This window comes from Columba livia, chromosome 9 (genome assembly GCF_036013475.1).
Source record: "Columba livia isolate bColLiv1 breed racing homer chromosome 9, bColLiv1.pat.W.v2, whole genome shotgun sequence".
In the NCBI taxonomy this organism is placed as follows: Eukaryota; Metazoa; Chordata; class Aves; order Columbiformes; family Columbidae; genus Columba; species Columba livia.
Window position 1 is genome coordinate 334,471 of NC_088610.1, and position 21,171 is coordinate 355,641.

General features: G+C 55.6%; 1 protein-coding gene across 25 annotated transcripts in view; it reads left to right on the forward strand.

Moving 5' to 3' along the window:
• The window catches only part of LOC135580212 (uncharacterized), an 80,715-nt gene that overhangs the window by 23,269 nt on the left and 36,275 nt on the right, over positions 1 to 21,171 (forward strand). For 13 of the 25 annotated variants that reach the window (XR_010474528.1, XR_010474530.1, XR_010474529.1 and 10 more), the window contains one exon: positions 8,356 to 8,454. Coding sequence is in view for 11 of the 25 variants with exons in the window: in XM_065073349.1 (XP_064929421.1) it covers positions 8,356 to 8,442 (87 nt within the window). In the remaining 14 variants the exon portion in view is untranslated. The other 12 variants (XM_065073342.1, XM_065073341.1, XM_065073343.1 and 9 more) reach the window with 8 other exon arrangements.

Consider the following 21,171-nt stretch of genomic DNA (forward strand, 5'->3'; position numbering starts at 1 on the left):
TGGGAAGAGCCCGGCTCTGGTCTGTTACCTGTGCTGCTGGCACTGAGCCCCCCGGCCTCCTCGCGCCTGCGTGCTCCCGCTCGCTCGGCCTCCTCACGGCCCTGCAGCACTCTCTGGTATGTCCCGGGTTCTCTGGTACTACATGAATTGCCGAATCTTGAGGTCACAGCAGTCCCAGCTGCTGTTCTGTTCTCCAGCAGCAGCAATGTACACAAATACAGTTCTCCTCGGTGGTTTGCGGTGTTTTCCTTGTACGGAAATGCTCTGTAAGTCACTGCAATCTCTGCATTAACTCTCACGTAAGCTCTTTCCTGGCTGGGGACTGAAATGAAATGTCATGAACTGCAGCTGAAGAATGAAAAATAGGATTTATTTTCTGCCTCATACCTGCAGTTTGGTCACTTCAATCTCCCTTCATGAATATGGACTTTAAAAAGTAGAATTACAAATTTCAGAGGTAGAAGACTAGAAGATTTAGGAAATCCTAGGAAAAAATGCCTGCTTCTGGCTGCAGTGAACAGGTTGGAATCCATTTGATCCATCTGTAGATGGAGAACTCTTGTCCCACAAGCAGTCGAGGTCACCGTGGGTTTGGAGGAACCACAGCGAGTGCTTGTCAAGGAGCTTCTCTGAATGGGAGAAGCAGCAAAGCGAAAGTTGGGTTTGTGTGTGGTGTGAATCAGGAGGATTTGAGCCCCTGTCTCGGTCTCTCCCCGTGCTCGTTGATGTTCCCCAGGTTTCCACAGCGCAGCTCTGTTCTGGGCAGCAGCTGTGCTGGCGTGGCCGGTGTGGCCCTGTTAGCGGCCCCGGCGGGGTGCCCGGTGTGGCCCCGGCGGGGTGCCCGGTGTGGCCCCAGCCGGGTGTCTGGTGTGGCTCCAGCGGCGTGGCCAGCGCAGCTGCGGTTGTGTTGCCACGTCCCCGTTGGCGCGGCTGTGTGCGCAGAAGGCGTGAGCTGGCGCGGCTGCGCAGGGCCGTGGTCATCGTGCGGCACCATGCTGGGGCCAGCAGAAGGGTTGAGCAGGGATGCTTTATGCGGGTGGGTTGTTGGGTGGTGTGGGTTTTTGTTTGCTTTGCTTTGGTTTGTTTTCTCTAATCTTTCTGCCAGCTCTGCAAGCACAGCCAGATTGCTCAGTGTGCGTAACTTCCCGAGTGGGATGGCGGAACACGAAGGTGCAGCTCCCACTTGCACTAGGCTGCGTTCCCGTGGGCGCTGTCTGGCGTGGGCGAGCTGCCTCGCACCCGCGCACGCGGAGGGTGCCTGTGCCAGGGGTTTTCTGCTTAGGTTCACACTGTGGCTGGCTCCGTGCTGACTTCTGCCAGCAGGCTGGTGCCGAGACCCACGGCAGGACCCGCCGGGTCCCTGAGCTCCGCTTGGACCACAGGTGCCATCAGGCACACCGGCCCAGTGGTTTTCTGTATATCAGGTTATGTGTAATCTGTGCAGCTCTGGGGTTTCATGAATGGTTTTGCTGGCAGTGAACAAGTACTGCGGGGATGGGACCCCTGTAACTCGTCACCGCTGCTCTGCTGGAGAGGTGCTTTGAGAAGATGCTCGTTTCTGTTTGCTCTGCAGATACAGCTCGGGGGAAAAGCAGTGCAGGAGGCACACGAAGCAGCAGAGGACTTCAGGCTGGATATATGTACAGCAATCACTCTGAGTTAAGTTAATAATGTCATTAATTTGTCAGAGAGGTTGCCCAATAAGAGGGTATTTGGTGACTGAGCAAAGGGCGAGGTGAGAAGATCTGTGACTGTTACACAGAAGAGAAGGGGAGAGTCGATAGCTTGTGCTCTTGTGTTCCTGTGAGTTGGTGGGATTAACAAGGTAAATGCAGAGCAAACACGAGGGATTATTAGCATTAGCTGATCTGCTGATTGAGAAAGTGCTATTTTCTGTCCTTGCCATCAGGAGGGGCTTCTTTGCTGTCTGTAAAATGGGAAGGACAGGTGCCACCGCACCGTGTGCTGGCCGTCAGGGAGCTGCTGGCGCCGTCTGAAGCGACTCGTCACAATTCCTCTCTTGGGAATCGCAGGATTTCGTTGGGCAAAGGTGCAGCTAACCTGGAAGTAAGGGAGCGCAGGCAGCGGGTGTGAGGTGGCGTGGTGCGCGGCAGGAGGAGACGGCTTGTCCAGTAAGCTGCGAGGTGGCGCGTGGGGTGCAGCTGCGAATGCAGGCGCTGCGGAGGGTCTGCCCGAGCGCTGACGGCGTGCCTGGCCATCGGACACCGGCTGTGTTGTCCGCTGCCATGGCTGCTGGTATTTTGGCAAAGGGCTTTGGCACAGACATACAGATATGATGACAATGGGTTCCTGAAGGTGGTTCAAAAAAACCCCAGCACTCGGCAGAACACAGCAGGCCCGGACTCTGGTTTCTCCCAGTGGCGGCGGTGTTTGGATGGAGGGCTCCCCGGAGCTGGGCGCCGTGGGGTGCTGTGCAGCTGGTGCTGTGCAGCTGGTGCTGGGCTGCAGGCCGCCTCCCCGCCCTGCCTGCAACAGCTGCGAGAGCTTTCCTGTGGCCATTTCTGGGCATTTGCTGCTTGTATTTGCTGCTTTGGGAGGCTCAGGAGAGGAGGATTTCTGCTGCTCATGGTGTAGCCTTTTTCTTTTAGCTGTGTCCTCCTTCCACAGACTGTCCAGTAGCCCTTTAACAGTCCTGTGCAAGCTCTGAGTTTTACAGAGCATTTACACTTGTGTTCCCTGACACTTTCTGCACTGTTTCATGCTCCGGTTTTTACTCAGCAATTTTTCTAATCCTCTCCTCTCGAGCCTGCCTTCTCCTGCCTGCCTCCTCCTGCCTCCTGCCTCCTGCCTCCTGCCTCCTCCTGCCTCCTCTTGCCTCCTGCCTTCTCCTGCCTCCTCCTGCCTCCTCCTGCCTTCTCCCGCCTTCCTCCTCCTGCCTCCTCCTGCCTCCTCCTGCCTCCTCCACCGCTCAGCCGGTCCCAGGCTCTGGCTCGAGGTGCCGCTGAGCACGTGGTGTGTCCTGCAGAGCTGGCAGGGTGGAGTGGATGCTTCTCACCTGAGTCACCCTGTGGAGCAGCCACAGCAAAGAAACCCTTTCCAGATTTGGTCTTTGATGTGCTCTGATGCTGAAGCGTGGGTGTTTGGGGTAAGCTGTGCACAGTGGTGCTGTGGTGCAGCAGCAGGACAAATGGCTCCCTGGATCAGGCAGTGCTGGGTTTGGGCTGAGGCAGCAGCTGGAGCCGAACTGTGTGAGCAAAAGTGGTGAGCGGGGCTGGGGGCGGCTGCGCTGGAGCAGGCTGGGCCATCCGCACAGTCCCCGCGCTCCACGCTGTGCCGAGGAAACCTCTGCTGCCGTTCCCCGCCGGACGCTCGTGCGAACTGAGGAGCTTTCGGGTTCCGGCACACCCCTGGCGCTTCCTCTGGCGCTGTTGCCGGTGCGGGTGTGCCGCATCGCGTGACGCACCGTCTGGCACGGCCGGGACGGTTGCAGCGAAACTGCCGTGGCTGAGCCGCTGCCCCGCGCCGCGGGCCGCCCCGAGCCCTCGGCAAGGGCTGCGTCAGCACCGGCTCGTCCCTGGCGCTTGCCGTGACGCCCCTGGGGAGGGAATCTCTCCCCTGCCAGGAAGCTGCATCCTGGGCTGCTACCCGATGGAGCTTCCTTCAAAAATCAGGGGCATACATCACCAGATCCAGCGACACGGGCGTCTTTAACTGTGGGACTGCTCTTCCACAACCATCTCCACACCAAATAGTGCTCCGCGTCCTGCTTCCCTTGCACAGGGATGCTGTGAGGAGGAGTCGAGCCAGGTATATCGGAGGCATCTACTTCCACAGCATCCAGACAACTCGCAGGCGTTTGATCATAGTGACATCTGCCTCATGAAACATCCAGAGGGACGAAATAATTGTAAGGGGATGCTGTTCCTATTTTAACATTTAATTTCACTGTTATTACTTGGCTAGAGCCTCTGTTCCGAACACAGTCCAGCCTGCCTTTGAAATTAGAAGAGCGACTGCACCCAGATGCACAGCATTATTTCCTTGCATTTCTCAGATATAGTCTAGTTCTTTTTCTCCGTTTCTTCTCAAGCGAGGAGCCCCTGGGGTGTTTGGCAGCACGACTGATGTTTAACACGGCGAGGCTGAGAAGCCGATGTGTGCGACGGCTGAGTCACCTTCACAAGGTCACGCAGCGAATCGTTCGCAACGCCAGGAATAGCACCCGAGTCTCCGGGCTGCCGTAGCCCACCCGAGCGCCCAGCCTGCCGGAGCCTGCGGAGCACGGGCTGGTTCACAGCGCAGCCGCTCTGCGGGCTGCCTGCGCCGCGCTCCACGGGAGACTGGGGCGGCAGCGCCGGCTGCACATGCCTGTGGCAAAAGGTCTGAACCCCAGAAATGGTGGTTAGCAGCTTATCTTATCCACAGATAAACTCAGAAAATGTACCGACTGGTTAAAAATAGGTTTTTAAGTTCTTGGCAAACATCTTAAACTTTATGTTCTTTGTTTTTTTGCTGCAGTACAAAAATACTGTTTCAATGATTCTGATTCATATTGGCTTTTTCTGGTCTTTCTGGAAAAGTACCAAATTATTGATGGGTGTGTTTTTGCTTTTAATTGAGCTCTGGAGCGCTGAACCTATTCCTGCTATTTGCTTGCAGTATGTTTAGGCTATGTTTAGGCAAATGCAAATGTAAGTGGTTGTTCAGTGCCTTTGGCACTCTGAACAGAATGTACCCAGCTCCCGGGGCTGGTTACAAAGCCTCAGCCTGCAGCACTAACAAAGCCTGTGCCGTCAATAGCTGAACACGAGAACTACCTGGCACTGGCAGAGGGGTTCGGGGCAGCTGGGAGGGCCGTGGGTTGTGAACTTACACGCAGGGCTTTTCTCCTGGGCTGGGGAAATGCAAGGAGGGCACTCCTGGCTGCGGGCTGGCAGCAGGGGCTGCTCTCGAGGGGCCGCGTGTGACGCCCGCTGGGTCGGACGCTGTGACCCGCGTGTCCTGCAGCGTGGGGTGTGCTGCCGAGGCCCTGCTCTGGCTGTACGAACGCTCTGCCATGTTCCTGAGCTGCGGGTTGGACGCTGTGACCCGCGTGTCCTGCAGCATGGGGTGTGCCGGCGAGGCCCTGCTCTGGCCGTACGAACGCTCTGCCATGTTCCTGAGCTGCGGGTCGGACGCTGTGACCCGTGCGTCCTGCAGCGTGGGGTGTGCCGGCGAGGCCCTGCTCTGGCCGTACGAACGCTCTGCCATGTTCCTGAGCTGCGGGTCGGACGCTGTGACCTGCACGTCCTGCAGCGTGGGGCATGCTGCCGAGGCCCTGCTCTGGCCGTACGAACGCTCCGCCGTGCTCCCCGGCTGCGATGGAGGCTTTCCCTCCGCGAGCGCTGTGATGTGCCTCTGCCTGCTGCGTGTCCCTTGGCAGTAGCCTGGGATTTTTACAGTTGTTTGCCTTGTTACTCAACCTATTTTAAGCTCTGATGGAGTAAGGATGGCATTTGATCACAGTAGCGGGCCCAACTGTTTGGCTTTTATAACCTATGTTTTAAACCAAAGGCTTTTTCTGTGTATGCTTGTGTCTTCAAATAACTCTGTGCTCATGGCTTTAGACTGGCGCGCTCTTGCTGCCCTTTGCCTCTTACGGGAGAGCTCCGTCCTCTTGCAAAGCCGGGTGCTGTTTTCCCAGGTGACAGGCTCTGGAAGGACGAGCGTGGTGGTGACCGGGACCCAGGCTGAACAGCGCCGCCACCCCGGTGGAGTCAGAGACACATCTTTATCTCTCTCTTTTGATGGCATTTTCTTGATCATCCCTACATGTGTGTGAGTGCCTTCTGATCTTGGGTTTATTGAGTAGGTGGCACACTATGTAATATGTAAGTTATATTTAATAAAATATGTAAGTTATGTTTAATAGCTAGCACTGCAGGATAAATCTCTCCCGTTGTGGAAATGATCAGTGCCGAAGCTGGTTCCATGTTCATCTACTTCTGGTATGTGGAATGAGCGGCCTCTGTCTGCCACGTTAAATACTCTTAGAACTGGTGCTCTGTGTTTTACCCCCAGGACTCTGATTTTGAGAGCAGCTTGTCCCTCAGCTTTTTAGTGGATGAGGTGCATTTTTGGTTTGCGGTGAAGCTTTGTCTCGTGTCATTGCTTTCCCGCTGCACAGAGCAAGGCAGAAGGCTCGCTTCTTCTTGCGAGCGAATGCAGCCAGGAGATGAACGTTTGCCATCTGGGAGGAAAAGCAGAACTGGCAGCAACACGAGAGGAGAGGAGAGGAGAGGAGAGGAGAGGAGAGGAGAGGAGAGGAGAGGAGAGGAGAGGAGAGGAGAGGAGAGGAGAGGAGAGGAGAGGAGAGGAGAGGAGAGGAGAGGAGAGGAGAGGAGAGGAGAGGAGAGGAGAGGAGAGGAGAGGAGAGGAGAGGAGAGGAGAGGAGAGGAGAGGAGAGGAGAGGAGAGGAGAGGAGAGGAGAGGAGAGGAGAGGAGAGGAGAGGAGAGGAGAGGAGAGGAGAGGAGAGGAGAGGAGAGGAGAGGAGAGGAGAGGAGAGGAGAGGAGAGGAGAGGAGAGGAGAGGAGAGGAGAGGAGAGGAGAGGAGAGGAGAGGAGAGGAGAGGAGAGGAGAGGAGAGGAGAGGAGAGGAGAGGAGAGGAGAGGAGAGGAGAGGAGAGGAGAGCTCGGTCGCGAGGGCTGGCGGAACGGGCAGAGGCGGGCGCCGAGCTGTCTCGGGGCTGTCTCATCTCCTTACATAAGAGTCAAGACCTGGGAAAGTACATCCCCAAAGCTGCTGCTTTGCGCTGCGTTTGGGTGGTACGGAGAGCCGCGGCACCTTGTAGCTGCTCTGTGCCATACGAGTGTTTTTCGGAGCCCGCACAGATAACCACTGTCCACAACACCAACATCATTTACTGGGATTTGAAATAAGACTCCTGCTGTATATTCTGCTTTCCTGTTTTGATGGCCATATTTTAATCAAAACTCTGCCTGTTGTTTTGAAGTTTCCAGTCTGTGCGTGTGCACAGCACCTGGGGTGGCCGTGCCCACATCCGTACACACGAACACCGGTTGTGGTGGCGGGCCGGGCTGTGGACCTGCTCTGAGCGCCGGAATGGGCCGGCGCGGCTCTGCCGGGCTATTGCGCGGGTGGTGCTTCACGTGTGAGAGAAAATTGCGTTCTGCACGAAGGGAAATTACAGCTTCTGACACCCCCGTGCTGTATATGATGTAGGTTACACAGAGATCTGGAACAGCTGGTACGTTACAGTAGACTACAGTTTGTGCCGGTGGGCCCTAAGCGACAGTGTGCGATTGCAGATGCTGTTTTCCCCTGGAAAGGCTCCACTCGCAGCGAGCTCTGGCACTTTGGCCAGACGCAAGTACGTAACACCCCAAAAGCCACATGTGCAGTCACTAAAGACAATGCTGGTTGAGCCAGCTTTTAATGAGAAATATAAAGGATTTGATCATTCAAAACCCCCGGCCAATTCATTGTCTAGGTTTGGAGTACAGCCAGAAGCCAAAGCTAACCCACAAAAAGCAAGTTGAAGCCATTTGCGTGAAGGGAAACGGCCTTCAGTGCCGCCTCCTCCCCGGTATTGCCATAGCGCCAGGCGCGAGCGTGCGCCGCGCGCCCTGCTCCAGTCCCTCACAAAGGCCGTTGCTGGAGCGAGAGCTGCCGGCGAGCGGGACGCTCCTGCGCTCGCACCGCCGGCCCGGCCGCGGGAGCAGAGCCGGCTGTGCGCTCGGCGCCGCCGGGGGAAGGCAGATTGCGGTAGTTCATCTCGTCCTGGGAGGGCCGGGAGCGCGGCGCTGCTGGTCCTGCTCTGCCGCGGAGGAGGCGGGCGGGGGAATCTGGGCAGGCCAGAGCGAAAGGCAGGCAGGACACCTCGAAGGAAAGCGTGGAGGGGCCTTGCAGCTCAGAACCATTTCAGGCACGGCCGGCATCCTCTCTTGCTTTTACTAAATCCGATTTTTTTTTCTTTTTCCCCTGATAAATTTTATTCTTACATATGTGTATTCAGCTGGAGAGCAGGAGCTGAGGGGAGACCTTCTGATCTCTGAACTGCCTGAAAGGAGCTTGGAGCCAGGGGGGTCGGGCTCTGCTCCCCAGGAACAAGCGCCAGGAGCAGAGGAAACGGCCTCAAGTTGCGCCAGGGGAGGTTGAGGTTGGATGTGGGAACAATTTCTTCCCCAAAGGGCTGTGGGGCATTGGAACAGGCTGCCCAGGGCAGTGCTGGAGTCACCAGCCCTGGAGGGCTGGACAGACGGACACGAGGTTCTCAGGACATGGGGCAGGGACAGGGTGGGGAACGGTTGGACTCGACGATCTTGAGGGGCTTTTCCAGCCAAATGATTCTGTGATTCTGTACTTCATAACTCTGTCCTTTCTGTTGTTTTCAGGGTTGCAAATCTTTCTGCAGCAAATTGGAAACAGCCAGATTCCAGCTGAGATCAAAGTCCGGAGGATTCACTCGTGATTTCCAGTAAGGCTTCTTTAAGGTATACTTGATTTAACATCATGGAGTAATAACATTTGATTTTGGGTGTCTGAAATGCCACAGGAATTTTCTGATGAGGGTGTCTTTCAAAAAGTTACTACGATTTAGTCCCCTTTGCTTGTAACTTCCAAAATGACCTGTGTCCTGTAAAAACAACTTGTCACAAGGCTTTGGATTTGTTCTGCCGTGCTTCTGGGGGTGTCCCTGATCCAGGCTGGGGTTTGGTGCAAATGCAGGAGAAGCTGCAAGGGAAACTGATTGCTTTCTGCATCTTGCCTCCATTTTTCCTCTGATGCAAAGGGCCATAATGCAGAAAAGTAATTGAAAACCGGTAGCTTAAGATGGTGCTGTGTGTGTACTTGTGCCAGCTGGTACCTGTTCTCCCGTGTGTACTTGTGCGAGCTGGTACCCGTCCTCCCTGCCGCTTTCCTGCCGCCCGCGGGTGCGATGGAGGCGGGAAGCTCCGGCACCACGGTTCAGCCGGATGGAGGCGGGAAGCTCCGGCACCGCGGCTCGGCCGGATGGAGGCGGGAAGCTCCGGCACCGCGGCTCGGCCGGATGGAGGCGGGAAGCTCCGGCACCGCGGCTCGGCCGGGCCGTCCTGTCCCGCCGAGCTCACTGCCGCTGAGCGCCCGCGTTCCTTGGGAGGCCGGTACGGGCACAGGCTGTACCTCGATAAATGGCGAGCGGCTGAGCGCCCAGGAGCACACAAAGAACAATATGGACTGGGTGGATTTAATTGCATTTGGAGCTCTTTCCATAGAAAGCAAAAGGAATACTGTGGTTTTCCTCGTTGGAGTTGCCTTAAGGCAGAGTACTGTGAGTCGCAAAGATTGGTTAAAGCAGACAATGTTTGTGCTGGTAACAGGCTGAAATGTTTCCTGCCATGGAAAAGATGAACAAGCCAATTCCACATCACCTTTCTTTTCTGAGACCTGTGAGCACTGTCAGTGTTGCTGCTATTTTAATTTATGAGCTGCTGCCGTGTGTGGCATCAACACCATTGCTATGCAAGGTCAAGTGTCACCTTCCAGGAGTGACACGAAGGGAGTAAGAGGACACGAGCCCTCCCGTTACCCCCTGTGCCTGTCTCCCGCTTTCCTTTTTTGCCGTAGGGCACAGCCCCAGCAGGGGACCGCGGGTGGCGGCAGAAGGCAGGGACATGCAGGTGTGGTAGGTGGGAAAGGCCAGGGCACCAGCCTTGGTTAAAGCGTTTTTCTGCGGCTGTGGTCAGCGCCGTGTGCTGAGGGAAGAGCAGGCAGGTAGAAGAGCTTGCGGGTTCTTTTTGAGGTTGTTTTTTCTTGCTACAATTGCAGGTATAGAGGAGCAGATTTTTCTGGAGCATATACCTGCAGTCAAAAGCCCTGCGTGCGTCTGCCATCATTACAGGCAATCGGTGTTGGGCTTGGCTGAAAAGCAGTTGTGTGTGCGCACCAGGTGTTTTGTGCACAAACTTGAGAACAAGATGCTCATGGCCCCCAAGGCTGTTGTTTTTACAGGAGTTCTGAAAGGCACAGTTGGACAGAAATCCCCTTTAGTGCATCTGAGACGCCTGGGTCCTGTTTCTGTCCAAGAGGGAAGATGGCCTCGTCGTCCCTTCTGTAGTCATCACCCAAGCCAATGGTGCGTCACCGTGAGCCAACCAATGCCCCGTCAGTGGATACAGCCCCCCGTCGGAGAGTTTCCTTTCCCTTTGCTTCCCGAGGAGCAGCCTCCCTGCCGCCCTCCCGAGCTGCTCTTCCCCAGGCGATGGGGCCTTCATGTCAGCACAGCTGCTCCGGCTGCGCTCGCTTTGCCCTCGTGATGCAGCCTGCTCAGTGGCGCTGCAGCCAACAGCTTTCCACAGCTTGGTACCTTTGAAAGGCTCCTAAGTGCCCGGGACAGATAGTTCAGGAGGAGAAGTGATTCAGTGCTGCAGCTGGCAGAGCCTGCCTGTCCTTCGTACCGGAGCTCGTTCCTCTGTGTGTGCATGCACTCACGCATATCTTCTCTTCAGCACTTTATCTCTCTCTTCTCTTTAGTGCCTTATCTCGCTTCTGCTCTTTAGTGCCCATTATCTTTTGTCAGCTCTCTGCATTACAGAGTGTAGGACACTATTTAGGAGGAGTGCTGTGAGTCGACCTTGTCCCTCATCTCCAAGAGAGCCACACGTGTGTGGGTGACGCACGTTGCACGTGAGCGTGCTTCTCCTAGGGCAGCAGGGCATGTACATGGTCTTGCTGCTGTAGCATCTCACATAGTTTGATGGTTCCACCTCCACGTGGGTGGGTGGTTGTAGCCAGCTGAAGCTGAGTAGCCTGGCTGCTCTCTGTCTGAATTTCCACCATCCCAATTCGCTGTCCTTTGTCGTTCATTAACAGGTGAATACCTTATGCAAACACTACTGATGAGCTCCATAACCACCTGTCTGTAAATAATTTTGCATCTCTGGTTGTGAGTAATACCCACGTGCTTTGTTCATCTTCACGTAGTGACCCCGGTTCTCCGGTTTCTCAGCAGCGTTGGCTCCACTGCACACAGGGACATTTGCAGGGGCTGGGCTGGAGCAAGCAAGGGACACTCTGTCCCCAGGTGATTTCATGCTCTTCATAGGTACCTGAAGTAGCCGAAGTGGCTGGTGTCCAGAAGGCACAAACACCGGTGTATGGCAACTGAAGCAGCGGTGTGCGTGGCGAGTGAAGCAGCCGGGCCGTGTGCGGGTGATGGACCCTCCTGCGCCCCTGCAGCGCCTCCTCTGCCGAGCCGGGAGCCTGTGGGCAGAACCCGCCCTGGTTGTTGTCCCAGCGCAGTGTCCAGGGGCCGCTGCCCTCGGCCTGCGGTTGTGCAGGATGAACAGCAGGCAGGCAGCACGTATGTGCTACTTAAACACGTGTGGCCAGTGGCCGCGGTCCCACTGCCCAGATGTATGGCTGCTCCGGGGCGCTGGGACCTCCCTCTCTGCTGCGGTAGACACTTCTATAATTAGCTCAGTGGCAGCTTTCCATATGCCAACCCTCGTGACTGCAGGACTGTTTAATTTTCACTTCTCTGAAGTATTTAATTTGTCAGCTGTTGGCTTCTATTCATTAAAGCCCAAACCTCGAAGTCCTGCCTTGATTTTTGCTCCGTTAGGGCTGAAGCACGGATCCTACCTGAACAGACCATTATACCTGTGCAGAATCAGAGGCAGGATAAGGTCTTGAATCCAGCAAGTCATTCACTAGTAGGTTAATCAGTAGAAACCTCTGTCTTTAGAGGTGGGCGCCCAGTCCCCCTTCTTGTGTTGGCTTCTGTTCAGAGAGATGAGGAATCAGCTCTGCTGCGAGTGCCGCCTGCCTGCGTTTCGGCGCCTGCCCGAAGATGTGGTGCGCTTGCCAGAGCCTGTCTGCAGGTGCTGGTGCTCCGCCGGTGGTGGAGGATGGCTGCTGCTGTGCGATAATCACCCAGCAATTCGCTGCTGGGGGCCTCTCTTTAATTATTGAATGCCAGAATAGATGTATATTGAATTACCTTGCTGGCAAATATCATCTCCAGCATCTTGGGTAACTCTATAATAATCTCAGTTTTCCTGCTTGCATAACATGAAATCGTCCAAGAATCTTAAAAAAGTCAAAATATATTTTAATATATTGCTTATATAGCAGTACATTTGCAGAGAATAATGAGCTGCACCCTGGCTCTAAAGATGGGCTTCCCTGGCCGTCAGTGGCGAGCGCTCACTCGTTTGAAGTCAAGCCTGCATTGGGTGCACAGCAGAATGTGCCTGGTGCATGAGCAAACCAACCAACAAAAAGCCCTCAACCCAGGGTGGTTCTGCTCCTGGTTCCCTGCAGGGTGGGGCTGGTCACTGGCCTTGGGTGGCTCGTTGCCACGGGGTTGCCCGCAGCACCGGCGCCGCGGTGCACACCGGGATGCGCCGGCTCTGCAGGGCCTGGCTGGAGCCACCTGCGGCAGCACGGGAAGAGAATCCACATACGAATTTGTCATTTCCCAGCTTGCTGAGATGCCGGCAAATGCCAGTGCTCCCCCTCATCACTCCTCCTCTGTCCTGCTGTGACGCACCCGCTACAGGCGTCAGATCTGTCAGCAGCGCTGGGGAAATCTGCCGCAGATCCCTTGACCTTTCGTTCCTGTGAAATCCTCAGGATCATGCAGTCTGCAGTGCTCACAGGCATGATACAGTTTTTATATTTTTTTTTATATATATATATATATATTTTTTTTTTCTCTCTCTAAATGTGGCAAGAAAAAATTGTCATTCCTTATTTTGCAAGAGAAATAAACCATGCCTTCTCATTTTCCAAACCGTGCTGAATCCCGAATAATCCTGGAAACAATTTTAGAAAGAAAGGAAGAATATTACACAATGGAAGGGAAGGCATTACTGCGGTTAATCGGAGATTTTCGCCACTGACGAGTTCCGGAGCGATCCCTGCTGGCGGGGCCGGGGCCCCTTTGTGCCCGCGTCCCATGCGGCAGCCCGGCGGCCCGGCGGGGCGGGTTTGTGCCGCAGGCGCGGCTGCAGCGGGCTGCTGAGGGCAGAGCTCCATCTGCCGGTGCACAGGCACAACGCGGGAATAACGGGCGCGGCCCCCCCGCCACTCGGAAGCTGCCAGATGCGGTACTGCTGGCTTTTTTCTCTTTTCCTGTGCTGTGGCTGAGAGGCCTCGGCTTCCCACCCGGTTCGTGCCCGGAGCCCGCGGTGCGCAGCGGGGCCGGTCCCGCTGGGCCGTCACACCGGGCGAGGCAGACAAGGGGTCCGGGAGCAGGCGCACGGAACCGAGCGGCCGCTCCGCGCACATGGCCCGACCCTGTGCCGCCCGCTGCCCTGGCCGGGGGGGCTCGCCCTCCAGAACGCGGTGGAGGTTCCTGGGCTCGCATGGGACCGCAGGAGCAGCAAAAGCTCTAGATGGCACATGGTTCTGCGGCTTTTTGTTTGGTTTGTTCTGAATTCACTGAGCCTGAGCCAACAAGGTATTCCTTGTGCAAGTGCACACAGGCGTTTCTTTGAGAATTGAGCCCTGCCTAAAACCCAGGTCCCTCTTCTCCAGAGCCTGGGATGCCACGAGGGCTGTGAGCCCTGAACCGAGCTCTGGGCATGAATCCTGCAAGCAAATTCCATCCTCGAGACTTTCAGCTGAAATCCTCCTCTCTGCACTTCGGATTATGCTTTCAATAGTGGCAGCGCATGCTCAGAACTGAGCGTTTTGCACTGGCCCCTGTCTTTGTGACAGGCTGAATTAGGACCCACTGTTGGAGTGCCGGCTGTGCTGGCCTGAGATATGTCACATGTAGCCATTGCTGGCCAGTTCGAGTAGCTCCTAAAGGACAATGTGTGCAACTTAGTTCTAAAAAAACCCAGATATTGCAGGATTTAGAAACTTGGAAAAAACAGTAATTTTTCTTGGCAAGTGAATAGCTGGTAGTAAAAGCGCATTGTTACTTTGCGCTTGTCAGAAGTGTCTGGATTCGTAGGTTTCCACAGAAAGCTTAACTGCAAATTGTTCTGCACCGATGTCAGGAGGAGTTTGTGCTTATGTTACATGACTGAGAGCTCAGCTGGAGTTGTGTGAGCAGATATTTCGGGTTTGAGTTCGGCCTGGCAGAAGATAGAGCCCAGCGCAGTGCCCAGCGTTTCCAGCTTTGATAGGATGACCGCAGCCCCACGTCTCCCAGGTGTGCTCGCAGGTACCGCGTCTGCTGCAGAGCTTCGCCGTCCCTTTTCTGCCTGCTGGGGAGGAATCCACAGTGATTCGTCCATTTGGGTTTTTAACTGGATTTTTCTTTACCGTGGAGCTGAAATGCGAACTCCCTGATAAGGAGAAGCAGGGGCCCACGTTTACCCAGCTCCCGTGGGGGGCTCGGCCGGCCCGCAGCCCGCCTGCCCGCCGCGGGGGCGCCTCTGTCCGGGTGCGGGCGCTGCCGGCCCGCGGGCTGAGCAGGGGAGCGGGCTGTGCCCGCGTTGCCGGCGCTGGCGGGTGTCTCACTAGTGCTCAATGTCTTACTAGCGCTGGACTTGCCTCTGGGCAGTGACCCATAGCTGTCTAAGCACTGGATGTAATGTGCTCCTGCTCATTCACTCTGCGCTTGCTTGTCAGTAGTCTGTAATTTCAGATTCACACCTGCTTGCTCGAATGCCTTTTATTTATCAGTGTTTTAATGTACAGGGCTATTTCCATAACACGGTAACAAAGAGTGAAGCCCCCGTACCACTCCCGGAAGCCGTGCTCTGCTTTCCCCGCCGGAGCGCGTTGCGCCGCCGAGCAGTGCTGAACGCAGCAACAAAAGAAATGTAAAATGCTGCTCATGCACAGCTGTCAACAATTAAACTGCGTGAGCTTTGCTAGTAGAGGTTATGAAGAAGCCCATGGAAATCTGAAACAGCTTTCAAAAGAAAGCACTGAAAATATGAGCCAGAAACCAAGGAATAGATTACAGATGGCAAATATGTGTCTCCACAGACTGTCAGGGACCAATTTGGGTTGACAAAGGGCTGTGATCTACCATGGCGCTGTGCAGAAGATGGACTGTCAGGCTGCAGAGCCACAGCTTACAAAAATAATTAAGATTCAGCATGTCTGAGACTGATTTTTCTTTTTTTCCTGTGAGAATTCACCCATACATTGAGTGTCCAGGTCCCGCGGAAGGTGGAGGACCTGCCACTCCTGCAGGCAGTGCTGTGTCACTGTGACAGCGCGGCTGTCATCTGTCACCCCTCAGGAGCCGTTGTAAGCAGGCAGGTCTGGTGGTGGTCACGGGTGGGCTGGGGCAGGACACTGCAATGGGCCGTTGGGGCTGGCGAGCGACGGCTGGTGGTACAGAGACATGTGGCAGCGTGCCAGCCCTCGGCGTGTCCCCGGGGCTGCAGGAGGTGACCGAGAGCAGCAGGTGGGGTGCGCTGGGGTGCTCGGCGCAGCCCCGGAGCCCTGCGGGGTGACAGCGCCCGCGTCGCGGCTCCGCAGCAGAGACCGGCCAGACACGGAGCCTGGGCAGGAATAATCTCCCTTTGTTTCGGGTATTGCTGGCAACCTCACGCCAGCGTGGCCGTGAGCAGTGTCCCCGAAGCTGTGAAGACGCGGGGACTGGAGCAGGCAGGTGCTCCTGAGGCCGCTGTGGCCGAGAGCAGCGGTGCCTCGGGCAGGAGCTCTCGGCGGCACAGGAGCGCGCGGTGCGTTAACTGACCGCGGGTCTCGGTTGCGTGGCACCGGGGTCGGGCGCGGGCACCGCGGTCCCGGGCAGTTTGGCGCAGCTGCGGCAGCGCTGGCGGCTCAGTCCCGAGCCCGGGGCTCAGCGCCGTGTGGCCGGGGAGCTGCTCGCCCGGGCCTTGCTCACCCCTTTCTCTCAAAGCGGCTGCTGGAATCTCCCGAATTAATAATTCACTTTTCTCTCTAATGCTGCAGACTAAGTGTGGCCCGTGGTAATGCAGCCCGTTAACGACAGGGGTTTGAGGAAGGCTGGAAGGTTCTGGACTTGGGCACGTTGCTGTGCTCGGGGAGGGCGGCACAAGGTGGGATCTGCAGGGCTGCAGTGAGTGGCTCTGAAGTTGCATCTAAAGTAGCTGAACTGTGATGTTTTCTCTTGACAGAAGTGCTAAGAGGCCACAGACGCTTCCTTTCTGTGATTCAGAAACTTGCAAGTCTGATTCACACCTTATAAGTAAAATTAGCCTGTGCCTCGCTGTTGCCAGACCTTTTCAAAGCAAAGACATTTGTACAAAGGAATCCAGCAACAGAAATGGAATTCGCTCGTGGAACAGATTAGTGTTATTTCTGGCTGGAAGCAGCACCAGAAATATTTGCAGGGATTTCCACTTTGCCTTTGAAAGATGTGCATATTGTTGATAGAAAAGGAGCTGTTTGGGAGGATATCTCCTATTCATGAAGAGGGAAGAAGGGAGGTGAGCCCCGCGAGGCTGTCACAGCTGTGAACGCGAGCGTTCGGCTTTGCCTTGTAACGTTGGTCACTTTTGAGACGGGGCTGCTCAGCCGCTGCTGAGCGCTGTGACGTGGGCTGCGGAGCCGTTCTGTTGGAGTGAAATAAGGACTCAGCAAAACAAGTCCATTCAATGCGAATCACGCTAAAGCCCTTTATTACAGAAACCAGCCTCCTTATATATGCAACTATATTCTAACCACGCGTCCACACTCCAAGCGTGGATTCGCTAAATGAGTATCATGGGCTGTCCATGCGCTGGAGTCTCACTGATGATACGTCCGATGATTCACGCCACGCCAGGACCCGGGTGATTGAGGAAGGCCCCTCTTTCTCACAGCAGGTTCTGTTCTCAGCTTCTCGAAGTGGCCTTGAGGTTCCTTTGAGCCTGACTAATTCAGCAACAAATCTTTATCTATCAAAACCCCTCCACACCGTTCAGCCCAAGTTTCCACTTTGATTCGAAGCGCGGTTCTTTGCGCTGGTGATGCTCGGTACCCTGGTGAGGTGTGTCGGACGCCTGCCTGACACGGGCTCTGCACATGGTGCTTACGAAAGGAAGTGTTTTGATGATGTCTAAAGCAGTGATCATTCGCGACACTGACAAATGTGATGTCACCCTAAAACATGAACTTGCCCATCAGCTGGGGGTGTCAGTCAAAAGAGTCTGGCGTCTGAAATACCCGCTGAGCCGCAGCCTGTGTTCCGCAGCCGGGGTCGAGCCCAGCCCGAGTCCGCGGGCCGGTGCTCGGCTGAGGATCCCTGTGTGCCGGCACCGAGCAGGCGGCTCCCGCAGCGTCAGCCACCGCGCGGCCAGGGACAGCCCTCCTGTGGACTTCTGATAAGCTTGTAACACAGACGGTTTTGAGAGTGAAGTCGGAGTCCTCTGATCTGAGCTCTAAATGCTGGTGAAAATGGTGGAACAAACGGATGTCTGTAGCATCATATAGAAGGACATTTCTGTTCCTGGCAAACTGAGAATGTTAGAGCAAAAGAGTATGGAAAGGTTTAACTTAAGAAAAAGTTAGTCGTGTTATGTTGGAAATAGGTTTAGTTATGTTACTTTACCCCAAGATAACATACCTGATATCTCTGAAAGTCAAGTGAAGTGTTACGAAGCAGCGCCGTGTTTTTGTGGCCGCCGTGGCTGTTTCCATGTTCCGCTGGCTGGGCTGTGCGCAAGGAAACCTCCCGGGAGTGAAGTTGTCGGCGCTGTGGAAATGGACGAGGAGAAGGGGCTGTTGTACCCCAGTGGGGCTGCGGGAGCCGGGAGCAGCTTGTGCCCACGGCAAGCGCAGGAAGACGGGAGGAGGAGAGACAAGGGAGCAGCGGCAGCGAGCTGCACGGGGATGGCACGGGCCGACAGCTGCCGGTGGCACCGGGGGCAGCCCCACCGGGCTCTGCAGGCCGCTCCTTGTCACCGTCAAGGTGGAGAACAGGTCTCGTACCGTGTTCCTGCCTTCCACAGAGCTGAGAGATTCTTGCAAGGAGCCATGGGCAACATCTGGATGAGAGGATGTAAGTAGAATTACTGACCAGCCCGGACACAAGCCGGATGCTGAAGAAAGAACAGAAGAGGGGCTGGTCCAGAACTCAGCACCGTCAGGTGTGAGTGGAGGCAGGAGCGCCCTGTGGCTTTTCCAAATGTACCACCGTGAGGAGATGTATTTATGGACCAGAAGCTCCAAATGCTGTACAGAACAATGAACTAAAAATAAACCCGTAGCAATCTCGCACAGATTGCGGGTGAGCACACCGCAGGCAGGCCGTGCAGCGCGTACTTGTGCTGAGAGCCCCTGAGGTCTGCGTGTTGCCCTGTACCGCACGGCAGGTCTTCAGGACGTTTTCTCTCTCGGAGATAGAAACAGAGAAATTGCTTGTTTCTTCACCACGGTGACATTGCAGCTGTAATGGCAATGTGTTAGAAATGACAGGTCTCACTCTGGATCTTACAGAACGGCCCCCTCCACTTGTAAATAGCAGTCAATTAAATGGGGTGCATTTTCCCCTGACGAAAATGCGTGGTGTAGCCTAGTGAGGCCAACAGATTTTGTTGCACATTTTTAATGAAGATCTTGTGATTTATTTACAAGACGTGCTCATGGAGGCTGAGCTTGTTTTCCACCCTGGCACCCTGATGTGGTGTTTGGCAGGAGATGCTGTCACCTCCCCAGCTGTTAGGGCTAGCACCTCTGCATTTTGCCAGGAGCAGCAGTGCAAGCCTGACATCCCTTCCAGACTCACCTGCATGGGGGACCGAGGGACACCCGCAACCGCGTCTCATGGTCAGGTCCCTGCTGCTCCCTGCCCGGCAGCTGTGGCGCCCCCTGAGAAAGTGGTGGCAACGAAAAGGGAAACTTGTCTAGGTCTGACTTGCCTAGGTCTGACTTGCCTGGGTCTAGGCAGGACCCACTCCTTGGGAAGGAAGTAGTCTTGACAGTAGTATTAATGTAAATCCATGCCCGTTGTCTTTCAGACTATATATCGATTAACTCTTCATTATCATGTGAAGGACTAATTGCCTGAAATTATCCAAGACCTACAGAAACCTGATTTTTTTTTTCAAATGGCCCAAGTAAATGAACCAATGGCTCTTTCCATCTTAAATGATGAGGCAACCTCAGCACTAATAACGTCTCTTAATTCCAGTGCGTGTAGCTGCCAGCTTGGCTTCCCTCTGTTTGTCCTATCTCTCATCTTCTTTCATTATCCGTGCATTTCTAACGTGCCGGATCTTGTACGTGTTCCTGCATTGCTAGTGGTCGATGATCGTTCCTGTGCCCTGGCATTGAAAATAACATCCCGTTTTTGTAAAACGATGCTGACCTGCAGAGCCGCCGTCTCCTCGCGGGTCTGCCCCTGCCGCGGTGCCCTGGCCGGGGCGCGGGGCGCTCCCGAGCGCGGGCGTGCAGCCTGGGCAGCGGGCCGGGGCACCAATGGAGCTGCTTTGTGATGATTTCTGTCAAGAAAAGGCAGGATATGAACTGCTGAACTGTCGCTAGTTTCAGTGACTCCAGAGCTCAATTAAGCCTCTAATTTTAGCTTCACGCTATTGCTGTTGTCAGCTCTTCCTGTGAGCAGCTGCTTCGAGGGCATTGTCTAGTTCCTAAAACCCGACACCCAGCAGCAGGGTCAGGGCAGCGTCTGGGAATGCTCTGGAGGCCCTGGCATTCTTACACCGTTCCTTTTCCTGCTGCCCCGCCGTTGCTTTGCTCCCGCCCCACCGTGACCTGCGCGGGCACCAGCTCTGCGCGGGTCTCCCCTGCTGGGGGTCTCCTGCCCACACGCTCTGCTCGGTGCGGCCCGGCCCCGCACCGCAGCACGGCCGCAGCAGCTCCTGCCGCGGAGCCGCGGGCTGTCCGCACCGTTTGTAGGAACCGCGGAGGCGCTGGGCCGCTCGTGCCGGCGGGGCGGGCTGCTGGTGGCCACACTGGGTCACGGCGGAGCCTCGCGGGGTTTGTGACCTGCACACCAGGGAGCTGGCTCTGGGTTTGGCTGCGCGGTGCGGGCACCGCGAGCCGCTGCGGGCACCGAGTGACATGGAGGCTGGCCAGGGACTCCGGTTACCTTGGGCGAGTCATTAGCACAGGTGTCAGGGTGAGCTGCCGTTTGCTGGCTCAGGTGTCAGTGGTGACACCAGCCAGCAGGTTGAGGGCTTCTCAGAAGCAGGACGTTCTGGACGAGGCAGCGGCCTTTCTGACCGACAGCTTATCTATCAGGTTTTGTAAATGCAGCTATTCCTCATGAGAATTATTTTATTCTTCACTTTGAATAGCTTAATGAGTTCCGTATCTCTCTTTTCAGATGTCAGCCAGCACTGGCGTTCTCAGGGGTCCTGCAGGCTGCTGAGGCAGATGTACTCATCTCTGTGACACGCCGTTGTGGCACGCTCGCTTTCTGACGGCGGGTGGTGGCGCGGGGAGCCCCGTCCGGAGCGCGTGTGGGGCCGGGGAGCTTGGCGGGGAGGCGAGGAAGGAGCTGCGCTTTTGTTTCTGAGGGATATTGCTTTGGTAAACAAAGAACAACAGGTTGGGCTTTTTGTTTCTCAGGGGTATTGCTTTGATAAACAAAGAAAGAACAACAGATTTAACTGCAGCAGGAAAGAGTGAGGTTTTGCTGTTCTAGATTCTGGATGAGAAATTCTGGTCCTGAAAGTCTGTACATTTACTGGGGAAGCGATGGGTAAAGTAACATGCTTGAGGGCCCCAAGGGACCCTCTAGCAAATCAAGGCAGACTCAACATTCCTTAAATACTACTTCAGCAAGGGGAAAAAAAAAGCCCAAATTTGTTCCGTGTGCTCCCCAGCATTTCAGACTTGTTTGTTTGATAAGTGAGCAAAACAGGAGACAAGGCCAATGTGTGGAGGATCCCTTCATGAAAGGCTTTTCCCCTCGCACAGAGACCTGTCCTGGGGGGCAGCGTGTGCCCCCGCGGGGTCCCAGACAGTGGAGCTGGCTGTGGCTCCCACACCCCCCCACAGCAGTACCCACATCCCTCCGCAGCAGTACCTGCATCGCCCTGCAGCAGTACCCGTGTCCCCCCACAGCAGTACCTGCATCGCCCTGCAGCAGTACCCGCATCCCACACGCCCCCCCAGCTGTCGCAGCTCCGGGTGCCGCGGGTGTCCCACACGAGGTCTGGGTGCCTCGAGCCCCGCGTCTCTGCCGCCAGGTTAGGCAGCACTGAACCCTATAACCATAGGGTTATGGCATCGAACCCTCCACCTGGGTTTGTAATGGGTTCATTCTCTCCTGGTGCCCTGTGCAGCAGGCTTTGCGGCTACTCTGCGAGTCTGTGATCTCATTA